This window comes from Pararge aegeria, chromosome 21 (genome assembly GCF_905163445.1).
Source record: "Pararge aegeria chromosome 21, ilParAegt1.1, whole genome shotgun sequence".
Classification (NCBI taxonomy): Eukaryota; Metazoa; Arthropoda; class Insecta; order Lepidoptera; family Nymphalidae; genus Pararge; species Pararge aegeria.
In genome coordinates, this window is record NC_053200.1 from 4,368,569 (window position 1) to 4,390,400 (window position 21,832).

Below are 21,832 nucleotides of genomic sequence, written 5' to 3' on the forward strand. Positions count from 1 at the left end.
AGTGTAACGCAGAAATGTAGGCCAAAGGAGAAAATCCTCTTAAGTTTACTTTATAAAAATGCAGTGAGTTTCTTTAACAATATTTAGCGAATTTGTTTGTTGATAATGGATTTAAAAGGAAACGTTCGCATAAATAAAAAAATAATAAACTTGCCTATTTGACGATTTGTGCAGTTTGCAGCGACCCTGCTTTCTGAGTCCAAGGCCGTGAGTTCGATTCTGTTAACTGGTAAATGTTTGTATGATAGTTGTAAATGTTGATGTTGGAAAAGAATAGCTACTGAGTTTCTTGCCGGCTCTTCTCGGTAGAATCTGCTTTGTGAACCGGTGGTAGAGTCACTACAAACAAACATACAACATACTTGACGTTTCAAAAGTGCTTAAAAAGAAAGGGAAGGAAATAAATGAATTTTGAATTTGAATTTTGATAAACATGAAAGTTTTCAGTGTTGGGTGTTTATCTGTATATTAATTTCTCATGAATTATGTATTAGTTATAAAAATATTCATAAGACATTTTAGTACCCATAACACAAGCTACGCTTACTTTGGGCCTAGTTGGCGATGCGTGTATTGTCGTAGTATATTTTTTTTTTAAATTTTCTTTGAGTATATGATTTGGTTTCCGCAGAAAAACAACGCTTAGGTTTTTTTAAATTTAAAAGCAGAGGCAGACGCAACCATATTTACTTATTTTTTCTTCAGGGTAAAGCGTGGCAATTGATAGGTTTAATATTTATTGTAACTTAGTTTCATTTATTACCTATTGATGTAAGTCATAGTTACGATATGTATCTTTCGTTATAAATAGTTTTGTGAATCGATCGGTCGTTAACTTTGAATGCCCATTTCATAATTTCTCGTGTCCGCTTATACAAAACGTTAACAAACAAAATTTTTAAAAATTGCATTTCAAATCGTTCTATTTTATTTTCATCAACCCACTACAGGGCACAGGTCTTCCTTTCAGATTGAAAAGGGTTTAGGCCGATTTCCTCACGATGTTTTCCTTCACCGTTTAAAGTTAATAAATCCTTATCTGCTATTGTTTTATGTGAACAAATAAATTTTCATTTCAATTTTCATTTCAAAATAAAACGCACATAACTCCCGAAAAGTCAATGGCGCGTGCCGCGACTGGAACACGATCTCCTCGAAAGGAAAGTCGATGCCTTAACCACCACGCTATCAAAGCTTCTATGTAATCGCACGAGTCGTTGCGCACGGCAATCCATTTAAAAAAAAAAAAAAAAAAAAACGTGTGTGTAGTTATGTACACGCGCTAGAAGTTATGCTTCTTTGACGTAACAAGATAAATATCTTTTCAAAAATTTTATCTTTCGGCTTATTCTACGTCTGTAGAAAAAACGACACTAACAATAGAAAAAAGGTATTGTTTGAATTATTGAAAGTCAACTGTCAAAACTTTTTTTAGAGAAAAATAATGTTGACTATACCTAACTTCATGGTGTCGCTTTTTTGTGTCGGTGAGGGCGCGCATCGTAAACATTTACACTCACCATTTTTCCCTAACGCGCCAAAAGAAGTATAACTTCAAAATCTCTTGAACGCTCATTTTATCGATAAGATAGACTGAGGCCTTGATGAGAGTGACCTTGAGCTTATGGAAAGCCACTGAGACACACATATCCTCTTTTTGGCAAAAGCCTACGTTCAGCACGGTACGTCTGTAAGCTGAAATGATGATAATGAGGATAATGAACTTATACAATATTCGATTCTTGTCTTATAGCTTACGATACTGTAACCAGGAATGCTAGTAGCCTAGTACTCCACAAAGATAATTGAGTTAGCACGAACAGAGAGTTTGACTGAAGTGGAATATTTCAAGAGATCGAGTGCACGTATAAATTCCTACGTATTCGAATATTTCAGATGAGGTAGTCGATGATGACTCTTTAACATTGGATCAATAGTTAAGGATTATAAGTATTATGTAAGGAATGTTTCAACCTCATAACTTTTTTGTTTTGGCTGAAAATCGCTTAACAGTTAGTTTTCTGTCGTCTCTTTGACTGGTTCTTATTCTCTTTAATTTTAGTAAGTACCCTGTTTCTAATTTTGAGTTCCTCCTATTTTGACACGCCGGTGTCCTCTGCGATGTGTCTATTATTATTTTACTTTTGTTTAGCATTGTTTTATGACTATGTTTGTATTTACATATGCATTAATTAAAATAAATTATAAGTATCCGAATTACAAATATAATCATTGCGGTCACTATACAGTATAATAGAGTTTTTATTATTCTCTTAAAAAGCTCAATTTGTATTAAGCGAAAGCTGAATTGATAGATAAGTTCAATTGTAGCATAAAGGATTATGTAAACGATAATAAAGCTAGGGTGTGAATTATTGCTCTAACCAGGTCTTAAATATTTTCAAATGACAATGTGAGATAAAAAAATGACACCCGGCTTTGTTTTTGTGGGCCTTTTCTTAGACCAGGACGCGTTTGGAACCCTCGTAGCTTTAGTTTTATGTTTACGAATGCAGTTTTCGTCATCACTACTCACTACTATGTACACATTTTGTAAGTAAAGAACGCATCAAAAGTGCCATCTTAGTGCCTATTTGACTTTGACTTTATTGGTAATAATATTTATGGCCAACCTGCTAGAGGTATGGCAGATGGTTAGTTTGTATGCCCTCCTATCTAACAGAAGTTTCTGAGATTAGCTTGCACAGTCAGGCAAACTCAGCTATACTTCTTTCTTTTATAATATTTAGTTGAGTAATGACAATGATCATGAATGATCTTGTTATGAGATATTATTATATTATGCGGAACCCTAAAAATAATTACGAGATACCTAGAATTTAGAATTATTGGTTAACTTAACCAACCAAGTCGCCCCACTAAGACCTCTTTTTGTAAGAAAAACGGTTTTGCCGGTTTTAAAATATAATAAAACCAAGAATTAGAGATATTCCTTTGGGGCTACAATAAAGTGACACAATTTCAAGACATGCCACGGAACATTCCCTCATCTCTGTGTTGTTATGACTCAGACAAAAATTTATTTGATGTCAAAGAGAATAGCTTTTGGCTTTCCCTAATTCAATTGACTTTATGGGAGGACAACGTGTAAATGAAAACCGAAATATTACTTCAGAGGTTTTAGAGGTACTTTATTTACTGTAACTGAAACTTATCTGTGAAGTCTCAGAAGTTTTTACTGAAATAAATCAGACACAGTCCTACTATCACATGCAAAATTAAAATCCAGTGACTCCTGTCCGTCGCTACGTGCATAACCTCTATGCACGCCACTGCAAGACTGTATGTTCGTAGTAGCTCTGCCACCGGTTTGGAAGGCAGACCCTACCGTGAAGAAGCCGGCAAGAATCTCAAGAGTTGCTGCTTTCCAACATCAGCAATTAACATTTTAATATACATTATTTCCATTATCTCGAACACTACCTTCAATTGCATTTTGTAGTTCTACACGTAGATATACGATTCCAAGGCGGGAGCAATTTTCCCAAATGCGCTTTTCATTCCGGCGCGGCATTAGTTCGGATGGTCTGGGCCCCCGGGATGCCGTTACATTAAATAAGATTATGGAAGCCGATCATATCGCGGTACCTTTTTTGAGCTTTTCAATTAATTAATACAGGCTATTAATATTTATACAGGATATTTTTACGATCGTATCGTTAATAGAACATCTTCATCGTCATCATCACCAACATCATCATGTCAACCGCAGGACGACTACTGCGTGATATAGGTTTTTTGTAGGTACTCGCTAAGATTTTTATTAGTATCCAGCAACTTTCTGCTACTCGTTTTTATGTCACGTTCCATCTGTTGAGGGATGTAACAACACTGACGCCCCGTAGGTCAACATTTTAGTAATTTCGGACCACAAGTTAAAACCTTTCATTTGTTACCCATATTGAGGGAGTTATGAAAGAAAATTATAATTCGCAATTTTTGGAGGCGGCCATCTTGGATTTGAAATTTTTCATAGTGTTGCCCTTTCATTTGATACACATATTACGGGAGTTATGGAAAAATATGTAATCATCCATTTTGTAGCGGCGCACATCAGTTTTACACTCCCGAATAATAATTCACCTTTCAAACAAAATGTATAACACCCTGTCGTTTTTGAGTCGTGGTTTAAATATATATCTATTTTCGGAAACCTAACCGTACACTCTGAGGTAAATTTTTGAGTGAATTTATATCGAAATCAAAATCGGAGTCAATACATAGACCTCCCATGGGTAAACTCGGTGCACTAACGACCGACGCCTTTTCTCGGCAAGTGGGAATAAAAAGCGCATTTAAGATAAGGTACGAGTAATTGCTCTTAGCTCTTAATTGTATTCTACATGTAAAATAGAGCGTGAAGAGCTCTGGCTTTAGAAATACTGCTCGCAATTACACTGAAGCTGACACCCATGCTATGTATCCATTAACTTAAATCAAACTTAATAATAAGGCAAAAAATGACAAACTTTCTTGGCGCAGTGGTGTGAGCTAGGGTGTTAGAGATGAACAACCATTCAGATTTTTTTCTGGTCTGTTCTGGTGGGAGGTTTCGGCCTTGTTTATTGTTAACACCATACAAGCAACGTGTTGATAAGCAAGTAAATGTTCCGGTAAAAAACCGCGTGGAAACCGATAAGGGCAACAGATTAAATATAAAAAAAAACTAAATTCGAAATTCATAAATTTCAAGTAAGCCCATATTTATAAGCTTTGAGACGTCAAGTCTGTCTGTTTGTAGTGACGCTACCACCACCGGTTCAGAAGGAATATAACTTTTTTTGTTGTTAGCACACTACCATCTTATCCTGCATCATTGCAACTTGAAGTTGAATAAAAAAAGTAAAGAATTCCATGATATACAATGAGCATTCATCGCAACATAAATCACAGACTGACACTTTTGATTTGTTAGTATACTATTGATGTTGCAGGCAGCCTTAGCTAGAGGGATAGAATCGATATCCAACCGTCGGAGTTTTCATATCGAGCCAGTGGATGCTCGAAACAAGACTCAGCTCTAAACCCTGGCTAACCATGACTAACAAAGTTAGACACACTTGCGCAGTTTGTGATACTAGTTAAGTCTTAGTTAGGAATACTGGCTTAGGTCCTACGTCGACCGCTTAGCCTAATATCGAGAATGCATCGAATCCATTTGGCTTTATTGAATGCCCGCGAGTTTGTCCTTTAAGGATATCTAACAAGCACATTGACAAGTTTTCAATGTACATATATTCATTCACTAATTATATATACTAGCGGACCCTCGCGACTTCGTCAGCGTATGAGTCAATCAAAATGCGAGAATAGATCTGATACTATTATCATAATCATCGTGCCTTGCTATGTACCCTCTATCCTTTTACGTGGTATACTGAGTTAGTAAGTTGTTATTATTTTAGCTGAAACATACATACATAAATCCATCCATACATTCATACAAACAAACTTTCGCATTTATAATATTAGTTAGAATAGTTAGATGATACACATGCATTCCATCACTGTCCCATATGCCTTGCGATTTTATGTTATTTATGAAGAGTTATGTCCTTTATCTCCGACAATATTTATCAGATCCTCATTAAAATAAGACGATCCATGTTCGATAGTATACACTTTCAAATAAAAAAAGAATCATTAAAATCGGTTCAAATTTAACGGAGCTATGAATTAAAATTATCCGAGTTGGAAAAACACTGCAAAATTATTCCGACGTTATGCAACTTTTATTTGTAAATGCCCTACACTTTATGAGATAATGCAGTCATAAAATAAATTAATCTTATCGTGCAGACAGCACAATTATAATGCAGTGATCTTGACTAAGTTAAACTATCTATCTGTAATCTGTTGATAAATTGCTAAACAATGTTTTTATTTGCTAATATTCTATCGATTACGGATAAATAATCTATAGATTACGGATAGAGTGAATATAGAAAATGGCCAAATATATAAAATAAATACTTAATATAATTTGATATAGTTTACCAAATCCCCACATAATTAGCATTAATTAAAATTAAAAGTGTTTTAATTAGACCTCCTTTAGTCTATTTCAAATAATTTCCCGTAACGAATATTTCTGATGTAAATGCTAACTACTTAACATTGGGGGAAAAACAGTCTTTTAGTTTAACAGCTTAGCTTGGCTTTCGCGTTAGATACTCGCCTGAAATTGTACGACAGTGAAATTCCTTTTTCGAATGCACGATTCAGCGCTCTCATTTGGGCAGAAGAATGCCCAATAATCCAACTTAAAACGTCACTAATTGGGTTTTCTACGCTTTAAATGTAGGGATGCGGAACATAAATGGCGGACATATTGCTAGATTCAATTAAATCCGTGCATAATTCGCCTCCATCAGCATCTCTTGAAACCAGAAACAAACGAAGTTTTTTTAAAAACAAATACACTATACTTGTATTCAAGTAAATTGTTCAGAAATGTTCTCAACATTCTTTTACAACGGGAAATATTTTGATTGTATTATATCCATTTAAGAAAGGCTGCAAATTTTTCTGAAACTTGTAGTCCCGCGACTTTATCCGTTTTCAATAACTAAATTGTGTTTAGTTTTGATAGAGTGTAGAGGTATTTTATTAAAACCTAGAAGTTTAACTGCATTTTAGTTTCTGTTATGGTGGTGCTTTTAATGTCATAGCTCGTCCGAGGAAATGCCTGGCGGCATTGCTTATTTCTGCCGTCAAACTGCATTGCTGTGCTCCAGTCTGAAAGGCGTGATTGCCGGTGTAGATACATACGGACGGTATCTGCTTTGCCTGTTGTTGTAGTTTTCTTAAACAGGTACTTTATAGGGCCTGTACGTACTGTTTCACACCATGTCACATGCCCATTCTAATTGTGGACATATTGTTTTTTCTTTGGATAGTATCATTGTGTCTCCTATGTTTGTGTCCTTCCACAGCCCGTAGGCCCTTACTCTAAGGGCTGCAAGTGTAGATTACTCTTTAATGTGTAGGTGTAGTGGTGGTATATTTTCCCAGCTAACTTTATTGTGGACTCTTCTTAGATCAGGCCGCGTTTGGAACCCTCGTAGCTTTAAGTTTAATTTGGCGAACGAAGTTATCACCATCCCCTTACATATATGTATGATGTAAACATATATGTATGAAAGCTTCATAAGTGCCTGTGATAGGCCTACATGAATAAAGAAATTCTGAATTGAATTTTTAATTGTATACATAGTATAACCTTTAGCGCAGTTATTGGTGTTGTACTCAGGGTTGCCAGATCGATTCTTCCTGTTATCGGGATCAATAACCGATTTTTCGTATTTCGTATAAGTTAATAATATTAATTATACATAATATATTAAGTAAACAAAAATATTTTTGCATTGCACTGTAGACATAAGAAAAAAAAACATAGTAGGTATTTGTGACACATAAGATAAGAACCGAATGAGCATGTTTATTGTTTTTGTTCTTGCCATAAGTATTAGTAATTTTTTTTGTGTGTTGTTTGCAATTTTCGTTTGACGAAAATGTGAACTTAAAATTATCGAACTTGTTTTTCGGGAGATTATTTGGTTTGTCGGGAGTCGGGAGGACATACGAAAATTCCGCCTGGCAACCCTAGTTGTACTCATGCAGCCTGAAATTGTAGTTACAAGCACATAAGGCGTAACACGTGCGCGTCAGGTAGATGGGCACAGTGCGTGCAATGAGTACACTTTATTTGTGTTCTTAATCTAAATAATTTAATCCTAGCACGTCACAATATAACATAGTTTCTCACACACGCAAATCGACATTATACCGGTACAAAACGCATTAATGGAATTAAAATGAATCATGTTAAATTAATTTCATTGTTGTTTTAGAATGCCGTCGCTGGGATTATAGAGAATCACGCAACAATGTTGTTTCAAATTAATCAAACAAAATTAATTGGATGTCGCATCCGAATGTAGGTCATGGTCATACACCATAGATACTAAAATTCAAAATTCAAAATTCATTTATTTCAAGTAGGCCTAATATAAGCACTTTTGAAACGTCAAGTCTGTCTGTTTGTAGTGATTCTACCACCGGTTCGGAAGGCAGATTCTACCGAGAAGAAGCCGGCAAGAAACTCAGCAGTTGCTCTTTTCCAACATCAACAATTTACATTTTGCATTTTAACATTCATTTTTCTATCTTGTGAGAGCTGAAAGCGGAGCCGGATGCTTCCAAGCAACCTTGTCATTAAAAAATTCATCAATTGTATAGTAACCTCGGTGTAATAAATGTGTTTTAACAAATTCTTTAAACTTGTGCATTGGCAGGTCCAAAATCACCTTAGGAATCATATTATAAAAGCGTATACTCAAACCCACAAATGATCCCTGTACCTTACGCAGACGATATGCAGATGACACTAATTTATGATCATTTTTTGTAAGTCGACTGTTTATGTCCACTTTTTGTTTATAAAGACTAATATGTTGTCTTACAAATACTATATTGTTATAAATATATTGTGAAGCTACAGTAAGTATGCCTATTTCTTTAAACTTCTCACGGAGGGATTCGCGTGATTTTAGTTTATATATTGACCGTACAGCTCTTTTCTGCAATATAAATATAGTTTCGATATCAGCTGCTTTACCGCATAACAAGATTCCATAGGACATAACACTATGAAAGTACGCAAAATAAACTAGCCTAGCTATTTCAACGTCAGTAATCTGTCTAATTTTTCTGACTGCGTAGGCAGCCGAGCTTAGTTTACCCGCTAATGAATCTATATGGGCACCCCACTGTAGCTTATTATCCAAGGTCACGCCCAGAAAAACTGTGAAACTAACGTTGTATATGCAAAAATGTGTATGGGTATGTGTATGTGTGTGTGCGTGTGTGTATGTGTTTGTATGTGTGTGTGCGTGTGTGAATGTGTGTGTGTCTGCATGTGTGTGCATATTTGTAACCTAAGTTCGAATCTCTATCTATTGTCTAGACATTATTTGCATCCTATAGACGGATATAATAAAAATTCTATCCCGAAAAGCACTCCGGGTTTTCTTACCTATGTAAACCGATCTTGACTTTATCAGGAGATCTCGTATTCTGGGGCATAGAATATTATTCAGCCCCGAAAAATAAAACGTTTTCCGCCGAATTTAAAAACAAAATAAAAAGTTGATAATAAGAAACGATTTAATAAACATATTCGCGATGCCCGCGACGTTTGCAGCGACCCTTCTTTCTGAGTCCAAGGCAGTGGGTTCGATTCCCACTACTAGAAATTTTTTATGTCATGAGCATGAATCATCATCAGTCATCTTTGTGCCCATAACATAGGCTAAATGGATGTGTGTATTGTCGTAGTATATTAAAACAAAAATTTACATTTTAATTCATTTGCAATCACAATTTATAGAATTTACTTTACTCGGTTGGACGGCTGCAAGATTTCTTACGATAATTTTTATTGATCAATAATCATAACAGTAAGAATGCTACAACGATACCTACCTTATTATTTTATGGCCAATCAATAATTGATTTCCTAACGTAACGGTATCATCCCAAGTCTACTAACATCGAGGGAACAGTTGTTGCTAATCAAAATTTCATATGCGTAGGGTTCTGGAGATTTCCCAGAACAATAATAATATTGAATGTTTATCGACCCCAGAGGGTGTTGAATGATTTATGATTGGAATACTGTGGGGTGTTTTTATTTATCTGAAAGTAAACGTAGCGTTATTGAAGATTAGACTAATACTAATAAATTTAAGTTATATGTATTGGCTTTAAATTGGCCCGGTCTTCATAAATCTACAACAGCTTAGAACATTCGACTGCTGAACTAAATTCCTATTTAACTAAATTACTACTAAACATGATGAGTTTGCTGTCACATTGCAATCTCATTCACCTGATGTCTTCGCTATAAACGAAACTTGGCTCAAGGAAGGCGAAGATGCTCGTGCACCCAATATACAAGGCTACAAACTCATTCATCTGCCACGTCCAACTGAAGTCCGCTCCCGTGGTGGGGGTGTGGGGTTCTATGTTAAACGAGGATTTAGAGTCCGTAAGTGTGCACACCCTTCGGGGCTGGCAGAAGTTGAACAGATGTGGATATCACTTAGTATAAATTTACATAATATTTTAATAGGCACTGCTTACAGACCACCTTGGCTCGACATAGACAAATTTTTTGATGCCCTAACAGATTCCGTTTTATTCTTTTCCAAATTTGATGAGATTGTTTTGCTTGGTGATTTTAATATTAATCTGCTTAATAGTTCCAGTAACAGTTTTCAACAATTAAAACATTTTTTAACCTGCTGTAATTTTAATAACTACGTTACTGAACCAACTCACTTCACATCACACAGCCGTACACTGATAGATGTAATATGTTCAAATATTCCAATTTTTAATCTTAGCGTTAATCATAATCCTGAACTTGGCGGCCACGCAATGATTTTAGCAGAAGTAAAAATAAAGAAACCCAAAATTCCATCCAAACGAATAACCTATCGACAAATTAAAAACATTAATATTATAGATTTTAATAAAGACCTTGAGAACGTAAACTGGAGTGCTATTATCAGCGAGGAATGCATTGATAGTATGGTGGAGTTATTTAATGAAAAAATTCTCAATCTCTATAATAAACATGCCCCTGAATTAACATTAATTGCTAAAGATAAATATAGTCCTTGGATAACTAGTAATGTTCGTCTTATGATGAAATTGCGTGATAAGGCACATGCAAAATATAAAACATTAAAAAACGATGAAAATAAAACCAACTATAAAAATTTAAAATATCTTTCCGATTTCAGTGCTAATAGTGAAAAAAAAGCTTATTATGATTATAATATAAATGCACATTTACATAATTCGTTTTATCTTTGGAAAAATCTCAAGAAACATGTCCTACCAAGCTTTAAGAACACTAGTGACCTGCCAGAACATTTTGATAATCCCGATGTTATAAATGACCATTTTCTAAATATCATCATCATCATCATCATCTCAACCAATTGACGTCCACTGCTGGACATAGGTCTTTTGTAGGGAGTTCCACAATGCACGGTCCTGGGCCGCTTGCCTCCAACGGCTCCCAGCTACTCGCCTGATGTCATCTGTCCACCTCGTTTGGGGCCGACCTACGCTGCGTTTACCGGTGCGGGGTCGCCATTCCAGCACCTTAAGACCCCAACGTCCATCGGTTCTCCGAGCTATGTGCCCCGCCCATTGCCACTTCAGCTTCGCAACTCGCTGAGCTATGTCGGTAACTCTAGTTCTTCTACGGATCTCCTCATTTCTGATTTGATCACGTAGAGATACTCCTAACATAGCTCTCTCCATCGCCCGCTGAGTGACTCTGAGCCTTCTTATGAGGCCCATAGTTAGCGACCATGTCTCTGATCCGTAAGTCATCACTGGCAACACGCACTGTTCGAAGACTTTAGTCTTCAGGCACTGGGGGATTTTGGACGAGAAGATGTCACGAAGTTTCCCGAACGCTGCCCATCCGAGTTGGATTCGGCGGTTTACCTCTTTCTCGAAATTGGACCTACCTAACTGGATCGTGTGTCCTAGGTATATATACTCGTCTACAATTTCGAGTGCAGAGTTCCCTACAATTATTGGGTGGAGCGCAACATGAGCGTTAGACATAATTTTCGTCTTGCTCATGTTCATACGAAGGCCCACCTGTTGAGAAACTCTGCTGAGGTCATTGAGCATCGCATTAAGGTCTTCCAGAGTCTCTGCCATTATGACTACATCGTCGGCAAACCGAAGTTGAGTGATGTACTCGCCGTTAATGTTGATGCCAAGCCCGTTCCAATCCAGAAGCTTAAAAACGTCCTCCAACGCAGCGGTAAACAGCTTCGGGGAGATAACATCTCCCTGTCGCACTCCTCGCTGCAGTTGGATCGGTTTCGTAGTCTGGTCCTGTATACGGACTGACATAGTGGCGTTTTTGTACAAACACTTCAAAACTTCGATGTACCGGTAGTCAATTCGGCATCTCTGCAGTGACCTTAACACAGCCCAGGTTTCCACCGAATCAAAGGCTTTCTCATAGTCCACAAACGCTAAGCAAAGTGGCCGGTTATACTCTTGAGTCTTCTGTATAACCTGCCGCAGCGTATGTATGTGGTCTATGGTACTGAAGCCCTTTCGGAAACCGGCTTGTTCAGGAGGCTGGAAGTCGTCGAACCTATTCGCGAGACGATTCGTAATGACTCTTGAGAACAACTTGTAGACATGGCTCAACAGCGAGATAGGTCTGTAGTTCTTCAGCAAGGTATTATCACCTTTTTTGAAGAACAGAACAACCACGCTCCTGTGCCATGCCTCTGGCGTTGTGCCTTGATGAATGACGGAATTGAACAACCGCTGAAGGACTTTAAGTATCGGTTTTCCACCCGCTTTCAGGAGTTCTGCTGTGATTCCGTCATCACCCGGTGCCTTGTTGTTCTTAAGTTGTTTGAGAGCCATACTAATCTCGTAAAGGCTGACGTCCGGGATATCTTCAGTGAAGTGTCGGGTCAATTTGGCTCTAGGGTCTTTAGCCAAACTTTCAACAGGCTTTTGTGTTGAGGTGTATAACTGTCCATAGAATTTCTCAACCTCACTCAGGATCTCTGGTTTAGAAGATATGAGACTACCATTGTCAGTCTTCAGGCGAGTCAACAGGCTCTGTCCGATAGACAGATCTCTTGCGAACACTTTCGAGCCTTTGTTGCGCTCAATGGCGACTTTAATTTTCTCAGTGTTAAAGTGTCGCAAGTCTTTCGTCTGCAACTTCGAGATCTGTCTATTAATACGCCGATATTCAGACGCATCTTTTGAAGACTGTAGTCTCATTTCTTGTCTCTTCTCCATAAGCCCGAGTGTATGGGCTGAGAACTTTTTGGTTCTATGTTTACGGTGGGTCTTAAAGAACTTGGACCCAACCGTATGGACAGTTTCCACAAGCCTGTTGTTAAGATCGTCCACAGAATCGCAGTCCAGGCAATCAAACCGGTTTTGCAGCTCCAGTTGAAAGCTCTCGGGGTTTTGGATATGAGCACGAGTAGGCCGGAGCGTAGACTTTACCAGTCTGACCCTTTCCAGCTTTACATTTATATTCAATGTGCCTCTTACCATACGGTGATCGCTCCCGGTTTTCACCCTGTTGATCACAGAGACATCATTGAATATATGCCGTTTGGTCGACATGATAAAGTCGATCTCATTTCTCGTCGAACCATCGGGGCTCAGCCAGGTCCATTTCCTGTGCGGCCGCTTTTCGAAAAAGGAGTTCATCATAAAGAGGCCCTCCTTCTCCATAAAGTCGGCCAGCATTTGGCCCCGTTCGTTCCGTTGCCCATATCCAAATTGCCCCACTCTCAGCTCTGCACCGCTTCGCTTGCCCAGCCTCGCGTTGAAATCCCCCATCACAACACTATAGTAGGTTTTCGAGGCATGTATGGCTTTCGAAATATCCTCATACAATGCCTCTACTTCCTCGTCGGAGTGCGCAGTTGTGGGTGCGTAGACCTGTATAACCTTCAGGGAATACCGTTTGGTTATTCTGAGTACAAGGTACGCTACCCTGCTCGACACGCTTTCGACTCGAACAATGTTGTTGACAAGGGATTTGTGGACGATGAATCCGACACCACCTTGGGACTGTTGTTCGCCCTCCCGGTAGTAGAACAAGTTGCCGGATTTTAGGATTATCGTATCCTCCCCCTCTCTACGGATTTCAGATAAACCCATGATACTCCAGCGCAACTTGCTCACTGCTTCTTCCAGCTCGACTAACTTCTCATCGGTCCTCAACGTGCGTGCGTTATACGTTGCCAGGTCCAGTCGTCGGGTTTGGCAGCGGAATCTCTTCCGGAGATTCTTGACACCCCTTGCCCCGCCGTTACCATAACCGCTGCCAGAGCCAGGAATAGCGGGGCTGCCGGGGACTAGGGGCTGTGGCTTTCTTTTCTCCATTCATACAAAGATTTGCCCGGTAATGACCACGCTGGGCAGGCGGGTTGGTCATCGCAGGGCTAGACTGATCGCACCGGCGTCGCTGCTGCCCGACACCGGTCTGTGCCATTTATTCAGTCTAGCCAATTTGAAGTAGTTATACCGCCACTTGTCGGTCGCCAGAGCCTCGTCGGTTAGACGGCAGGGTGCACCACGTGCAGGTGAGGTTGGCATTTTGGGAGGCTGACTGGTACTAGCCTCCCCCTTACACCCCTAAATATACCTGGTGATAATGATATTGACCCGTCTGTTTTAGACTATTTCGAGACTCATAAATTCTCCGCGGTTAGTAGTTTTGAACTGGAGACTGTACATGATTATGAAGTAGCAAAAATTATACTAGGAATTAAATCTAACGCACGAGGAATAGACGAAGTAAACATGGATATGATTATTCTTACACTACCGACTACTCTTAACGTCATCACAGCTATAGTTAATAAATCAATATTATCTACGAAATTTCCTTCATGCTGGAGAACAGCCTTAATCTTACCTTTACCCAAGAATAATAACCCATCTGAAATCAAGGATTTAAGGCCAATAAGTATTCTTCCATATCTTTCTAAGATTCTTGAAAAAGTTATTTACAACCAAGTCATAAAGTATTGCGAAAAAAATAATTTATTACCATATTTTCAATCAGGGTTCAGGAAAAATCGTAGCACATCTTCCGCTTTATCAGACGTCATAGATGATTTACTCACATCCCAAGATGCCGGCCAGGGTAGTATCCTTGTTCTGCTAGACTTTTCTCGTGCGTTCGACTCGATTAATATTAGGCTAATGCTTGCTAAACTTTCTTACTACGGGTTTTCTTCAGCAACAGTCCAATGGTTTGCTAGTTACCTTCAGAATAGAATGCAACAAGTGGTTATACGAAAAACCGATGGAAAAGACCTAGTTTCGACTCTAAAGTCTGTTAGTAGAGGTGTTCCTCAGGGGTCAATTTTGGGTCCTCTTTTATTTATTTTGTACTCTGCCGATATAATTAACTGTATGGAAAACTGTCAATATCATTCATACGCTGATGACCTTCAAATTTATGTTCCTGTTAATCACCAAGACGTTAATAAAGCAGTCGGGCAATTGAATAAAGTCCTTGATAAAATTTCACTGTGGTGTCAACATAATGCTCTTATTCTTAACCCTATCAAGTCTAAATTTATGGTAATAGGATCTAAAAAGCAAGTTAGTAAAATTTTAGCTTGCCAGCCAAAGTTGAATATCAATGGAATATGCCTTGAACATGTAAGTGATGCTCGTAATCTAGGACTTCGAATGGATGAAAACTTACGTTTCGAAAAACATGTAGTGGAACTAGTACGAAACTGTTTTTATAGACTAAAAGTACTGTACAGGATTAGACCTTACATTAACATCAATCTTCGAATGAAACTTTGTGACACGCTGATACTTTCGAAACTAAATTATTGTTTTACTGTTTATGGTCCATGTCTATTAGGTAAATCGTGGCGATTAATTCAGCGCACACAAAATGCTTGCGCCCGATTTTGCTTTACTATTCCGCCCAGATCTCACATCAGTCCTTTTTTAAATGATCATGACCTACTAAACATGAAAAATAGATATAATTTGCTAGTAGGCACTCTTCTTTTTGGTGTTGTTAAAACAAAAGAACCACCATACCTGTATAGGAAATTAGTTTGGCGCGACCCTTGCTACGGTAAAAGAACTTCAGCGCCACCACTATCGATGCCACGCCACAGGTCTGCAGCATTTCGTGGCAGTTTTAAATATCTTGCCACCAAATGCTGGAACGACATCCCACCGCCTTTTAGAAATGCCAAATCAAAGTTTTGCTTTAAAAAATTATATCGCTATTATCTACTGAACATTCAAAAATCTAATGTGGCACTATCTTACAATAATAACTACTAAAAACTGAAAATTATTATCTGACTAACATACTTTTCCATTACTACTTAAACAAAAATGAATTTTCATCTTCTTTCCATAATGAAGTTTACTTTCTTTTATAAAGTTTATATATATATATATATATATATATATATATATATATATATATATATATATATATATATATTTTTTTTTTTTTTTTTTTTTTTATTGTTTTTATATGTGATTTCATAATTGGACTTCCCTCAACTAAATAGGTACTGACAGAATACCAGAGTTGTGGGTACATTAGTATCCGGAGCATTAAGCTGAGTCAGAACCTTTTTATTGGCACGACACATCATAGACTTAAGCTATTTATAATTAAGTACAAAATTTTTAAGTTACTCCGTATGTAAGTCTGTTTGTGTTGTTCTGGTAAATAAACAAATTCTATTCTATTCTATTCTATTCTATTTTTCTATATCTTTCGTTTTAATAAATAAATAAATATACTACGACAATACACAAATCGCCATCTAGCCCCAAGGTAAGCGTTGCTTGTGATATGGGTACTGAGATAGCTGTTGAATATTTTTTTATGAATAAAATACACATAAATACTTATAATATACAGATAAACACCCAGACACTGAAAAACATTCATGATCATCAGACAAACATTTTCCAGTTGTGGGAATCGAACCCACGACCTTGGACTCAGAAAGCAGGGTCGCTGCCCACTGCGCCACTCGGACCACGCCGTCATTAAGATTGCTAAATAGCATACATTTAGCAATTCGTCACGTTGGGAGAGGTCTTTAGCTCGGCAGTGGACTGTTCTAGGCTTTTGTAGATTTCTGAAGACCGGGCCATTTCAAAGCAAATACATATAAGCAGTGGCGTGAATACCCTCTATGCTCAAACTGAGGAAAATCTCCAGTATAATCTCGAGTTATAAATACTTTGAGGTAGGCTTTATATAACTATTACAATGCCTACTCTTAAGTTTTTTATAACTCTTACTGGAGGTTTTCTTCATTGTCTTACATACGGAAGTGTTTCGTAGAGGGGATCGAAGAGATTTTAATACATCTGAAAATAAACTTCACTTAAAAAAATTGTATCCTTCCTTAGCTTTACAGGTAGGTAAAGCAGAGACTGCAAACCTTTGTAAACGTACGTGCGACATATTGAATATATTATTTAAAAAAATACACTTCTTATATCAATTATTTACGGAGTTTAATTGCCTAAATGAAACGTCTAGTGGTTATCACATTGGACTACGGATACCAAGGCCAAAATTTGACGAGTGCAGGACCAAAATTTTCAGGGTTCCCTGTCGGGTACCAGTTTGAAGTTAGGAAGATTGCTTGGTTCTTCGGAGAGTCGTTAGTGACAGTTATTATGGATCGTTCAAGCCCGCCAAATTGCATTGAAGCAACGTGGAGTGACTTTAGAACTATATCTGCTCTTATGCAAGAGTTGTCCTGTTTCCTGCAATAGGTCCTTTAAATAGGCTAAAGGCGATGTTAAGGAACTGTTTTTTTTTTTTTTTTTAAATATGGCATCCCTGGACTAGATAAATTTAGATCGAAGATTCGACTCGACATTCGACATTCGACAAGAGACTCTTTCTTTGTGTCGGTCCGGTTGGTGCTTTACAAACACTCCCAGGCTCCAGACGTATTGGTTTCAATCTTACGTTTCATTTCGCTCCAGCGTCAACATAAGTTTTGGTCTTTTTGGGTTTTAAAACCGTATACTGGAATAGTTTGTTTTTTTTTTTGCGTTATATACCATGTGTATATTACGTAGGCGCTATTTTGTAGTGCCATCTAGTATTTCGGAGTAATAAGTCAATAGAACATATTTAAATTATTAATTTTAATAATAAAAATACGTTTTATGGCTTCTTTTTGCATTAGGAGACCGATTGGCGCAGTAGGCAGTGATCCCACTTTCTTAGCACGAGGTTGTGGGTTCGATTCTCACAGCTGAAAAATGTTTGTGTGATGAACACGAATGTTTTTCAGTGTCTGTAAACATCAAGTAGATTGGTTGCTTAGTTAGGGCGTGAAGGAAGGACTAACAAACAAACAAACGCACTTACGTATTAATAGTATGAGTTATTGTTTTTTTTCCTTTATTGGCCAAGATATTTTTTTTACACATAACCTAATACAATGCGCAATCCTTAGAAACGATATAGTTTATGTAAGGATTGCGAGTTCACAAACAGTATTCTACAACGAAAATATAGAAAAAAGGTCATTGAATTCATATCAAAACCAAATCAGTTAAACTTATATCTTTAATAGTTATCACAGCCTAATTTAATAAATAAGGATTTAAAACATAATTGGTACCAAAATATACCAATCCTTCAATTGTTTCTTACTCACCATACTATTGGTAAAGTCAGGGCTCGTTTCTTTACCGGACATAAACAGGAGCATCTGAAAAAGAAACCTATTAGATGACACATATTTTGTCACGTATAGACTGTTTTTGAAGTCGAAGTAAAGGCAAATTTATACGAAAAGTCATTTTATAATAATATAAATATATAATACTATATAACTAATAGGTATATATAATACTTTATTGTTCACAAAGTCAAAACCATCCTCAATACAATCGGTACACACACAACGTGCCGATTATAGATAGGGTTATTTTAACAAAGGAGGTGCTGACGTTGAATATGTTTTCCATACTAGGTGCTGAAGCATTTGTAAATTTTTAAAAATCAACAATTTAATTCCAGCATCCGCGCCTGGAGGATATCCCTGGTCCTCCGCCGGCGTACGAGACCGTCATAGAGGAAAATTTGCATAAGGATAGCATCGTTTTACAAGTAAGTCATGATTTATACATATACTAGTTTCTGTGTGTCACCTTAGATATCCAGAATTTCAGTGAATGAAATTCAGATGTTGTATTTTTTTTCATTTATTTTCACCACAACGGGTTTAGATTATTTACAAAGAAAAGTAGAAACTTAAAGTCTATTACTTTAAGATTAAAAAGGCAACCTTGCCGCTTAGTAGCGACCTTGTTCATATAAAGTAATATATATGCGCAAAGGCAGTCTTATCACTGGAAGCAATCTCTTCCAGACAACCTTTGGTTGGCGAAGCATATGAGGTACGGAAAACGTGATAGTACAACATCAAATTTAAAAATCATTAATTAATAAACATTTCATGTACTTTACATACTAATACTACATAATATTTAGTTACATCATATATATTAGATTATAATTACAATTAAAATTAATTAGGCAAATAATACAATTAGAAAATGATTTATTGTAATAATTACAGGAGGTGGTAACAGAACCTTGTTCGAAATGCAACACTGCAAGAGTGGACAGCGGCCTGCCATCCTACGAGGCCGCAGTTTTACTACGTGATACAAAGTTATAATGAATTGTCACCCTAGGATAAAATCTTTCAAAAATGTTTGTACGTGGTATCGCAAAGCATTCAAAGCATTTTTTTGGTTATATTTCATAAATATAGGCATAATATAATCGCAGTACTCTTAAGCTAAGTCAAAGCGAAGCATTTAACCACACTTTTTGTGTCCACAATGGCGTGGATGTTTACGACCAATCACAGATGTGCCGGTATATGCACGTATTGTGATTGGTTGCAATGTACTGCAAAGTTGCACATGACCACTCATCTGTGGCTTTACCTTTTTAGCATAATATTTGCACTCTCGCAATCGTAAAGTCGTTTTCGAGTATCAAAATTCTAATTTCATTTAGTTAAGTAGGCGTAATATAAGCAATTTTGAGTCAAATACGAGTAAGTCTGTTTGGAGTGACTCTACTAAAATCTATCAAACTCTGTAATATGAGATTAAAAAGGACACATATACATGTAAAGTTCCGAGCTGAACGTTTGTTAGCTTAAAATCGGTAGTAGGTACTGCAACTACGACTTTACTTTGTTGATATGATTTAGATAATGGCTTTACAATTGCAAACGTGCAAATCTTAAACCGTTTTAGGGAGCTTACTGTCATCGCTTTACGCAATATTATTTAAGAATGACGGTTTTATATAACACGCCTTGACGTCCCTAAAATAATGATCCAGTGGTAATTAATAATCCTACTAATATTATACATGTGAAAGAGTGGATGTTTGTTACTCAATCACTCATGCATGCATGTAGTCTTTGATGTAGAAAAGAACATAGGCTACCTATTATCCCGATTCCTTAAGTAGTTCCCGAGACAAATTATTTACTTTCAAATTTAATATGCATGTCACCTATGCTATGGAAAAGGACATGTACTTTCTATACCGTACTCTCAAATAGTTCCCGTGTTGAGATTAAAAATTGTGAAGGAGCGAAGCTTTAGACCCAAATCCCGCAAACACTGCTAAATCCTTAGCCATCCGTGTCGAAAAAAATTCAAAAGCGTCCTCTAGTTTCCTGTTCGCCTAGTCAGAAGTGCAATCCCAAAACAATATTGGGGGCAAGTGCCCGAAATATAAAACTCTTGACGTCATCATTAAAATGAGATAGGTATATTTCAATAGCATTCGCGATTATTAAAAGTTCAAGTTTTCAGCTCATTGTTAACAAGTCTCACTGCGATGGCACTTTGGAAACTTTTCTGATGCTGTTTATTTTCAGTCTATCGATATGTATTGTTGCGAGCTAGGGTTCAGAGATTGGAAGTTTGTTCTTTAATTAGGTGCCTTTATTTGCGACACGTAAAGCGGTGATAGCCCAGTGGTAAGGCATCGGCTTCCCTTTCGGGGGCGTCCAGTTCGATCCCCGGCACGCACATCAAACTTTTCGGAGTTATATGCGCTTTTAATTTAAGCAATTAAATATCACTTCCTTTAACGGTGTCTTCTCTCAGAAGGAGGCCGTAGTCCACCACGCTGACCAAGTGCGAATTGGTAGACTTCACACGCCATTGAGAACATTATGGAGAACTCTCAAGGCATTCTCTCAAGGTTTCCTCACGATGTATCCCTGCACCACTAAAGCATGTGATATTTAATTTCTTAAAATATAAAGCACATAACAATAAATGATGTTCGTGTTGGCAATCAAACACGGTCCCCCACGAAACGAAGGCCCGAAGTCTTTGACTCTTTCACTCATTAGACGTTAAACAATAAAATCTATGTAGGTCCTGTAGATATAACTGGCCTCAAACACGCTTTATTAAAATAAAATATAGCTAATATCATTATAATATACTATACATACCTATTGGACATAGGATACTAGCATACATACGAGAATATATCAACCATAGCAAATATATATATAGATATATATATATATATGTAATTTAGTATATATATATATATATATATATATACATACTACATTTAAATGAATGGGTCACGTAAATAGACTCATAGTGATGAAGATTAATCACGATAATATCATAATAATATACTATATATACCTATTGGATATAGGATACTAGAATACTTACTAGAATATGTCAACCATAGCAAATATATATATATTTCGCTGTTCGCGGAGTATAGCAAATTAAGCTTAATTTTCATAATACCTCTCAAAAAACTCAGTCGCATATAACTGTATGAGCGTTCCATCGATGCTGTTTTATGTGACACTCAGTATATCTCTCTTTTCTTAATAATTTGTGTGGCACGCAATAAACATACTTATTTATTTCTCACAAAATATATTGCTTTGTTGCCTGCATTTAGATGTATAAAGTGTGCGTATGAGTTTAAAAATATCAATGATACCTTTAGAAGTGTAACAATTAAACTAAGTAGTTATTAAATCCTTAGAAGGATGTACATAAGTAATGATAAGATAAGTGGCCTTTGTAATAAAGTTCATGATATCTTATGAATAGGTTAAGACTGTTAATAACCAATTATTATTAAATAAAGACCTAATCATATTAATCACTA

At 37.0% G+C, this 21,832-nt stretch overlaps 2 protein-coding genes across 3 annotated transcripts in view; one reads left to right on the forward strand and one right to left on the reverse strand.

Moving 5' to 3' along the window:
• Positions 1-19,339, forward strand: part of LOC120632990 — a 38,442-nt gene extending 19,103 nt beyond the window's left edge. The window contains exons 4-5 of the mRNA XM_039903003.1: positions 18,665-18,754; positions 19,227-19,339. Of these exons, the coding sequence (XP_039758937.1) occupies positions 18,665-18,754; positions 19,227-19,328 (192 nt within the window). The 3' untranslated portion in view covers positions 19,329-19,339. The remainder of the gene's footprint in view (positions 1-18,664; positions 18,755-19,226) is intronic.
• Positions 1-21,832, reverse strand: part of LOC120632989 (probable beta-hexosaminidase fdl) — a 111,872-nt gene that overhangs the window by 41,951 nt on the left and 48,089 nt on the right. Inside the window, exon 3 of one of the 2 annotated variants that reach the window (XM_039903001.1) lies at positions 18,300-18,353. The exons of the other annotated variant lie outside the window; for it this stretch is intronic. The gene's annotated coding sequence lies outside the window, so the exon portion shown is untranslated. The remainder of the gene's footprint in view (positions 1-18,299; positions 18,354-21,832) is intronic. 2 annotated transcript variants of the gene reach the window in all.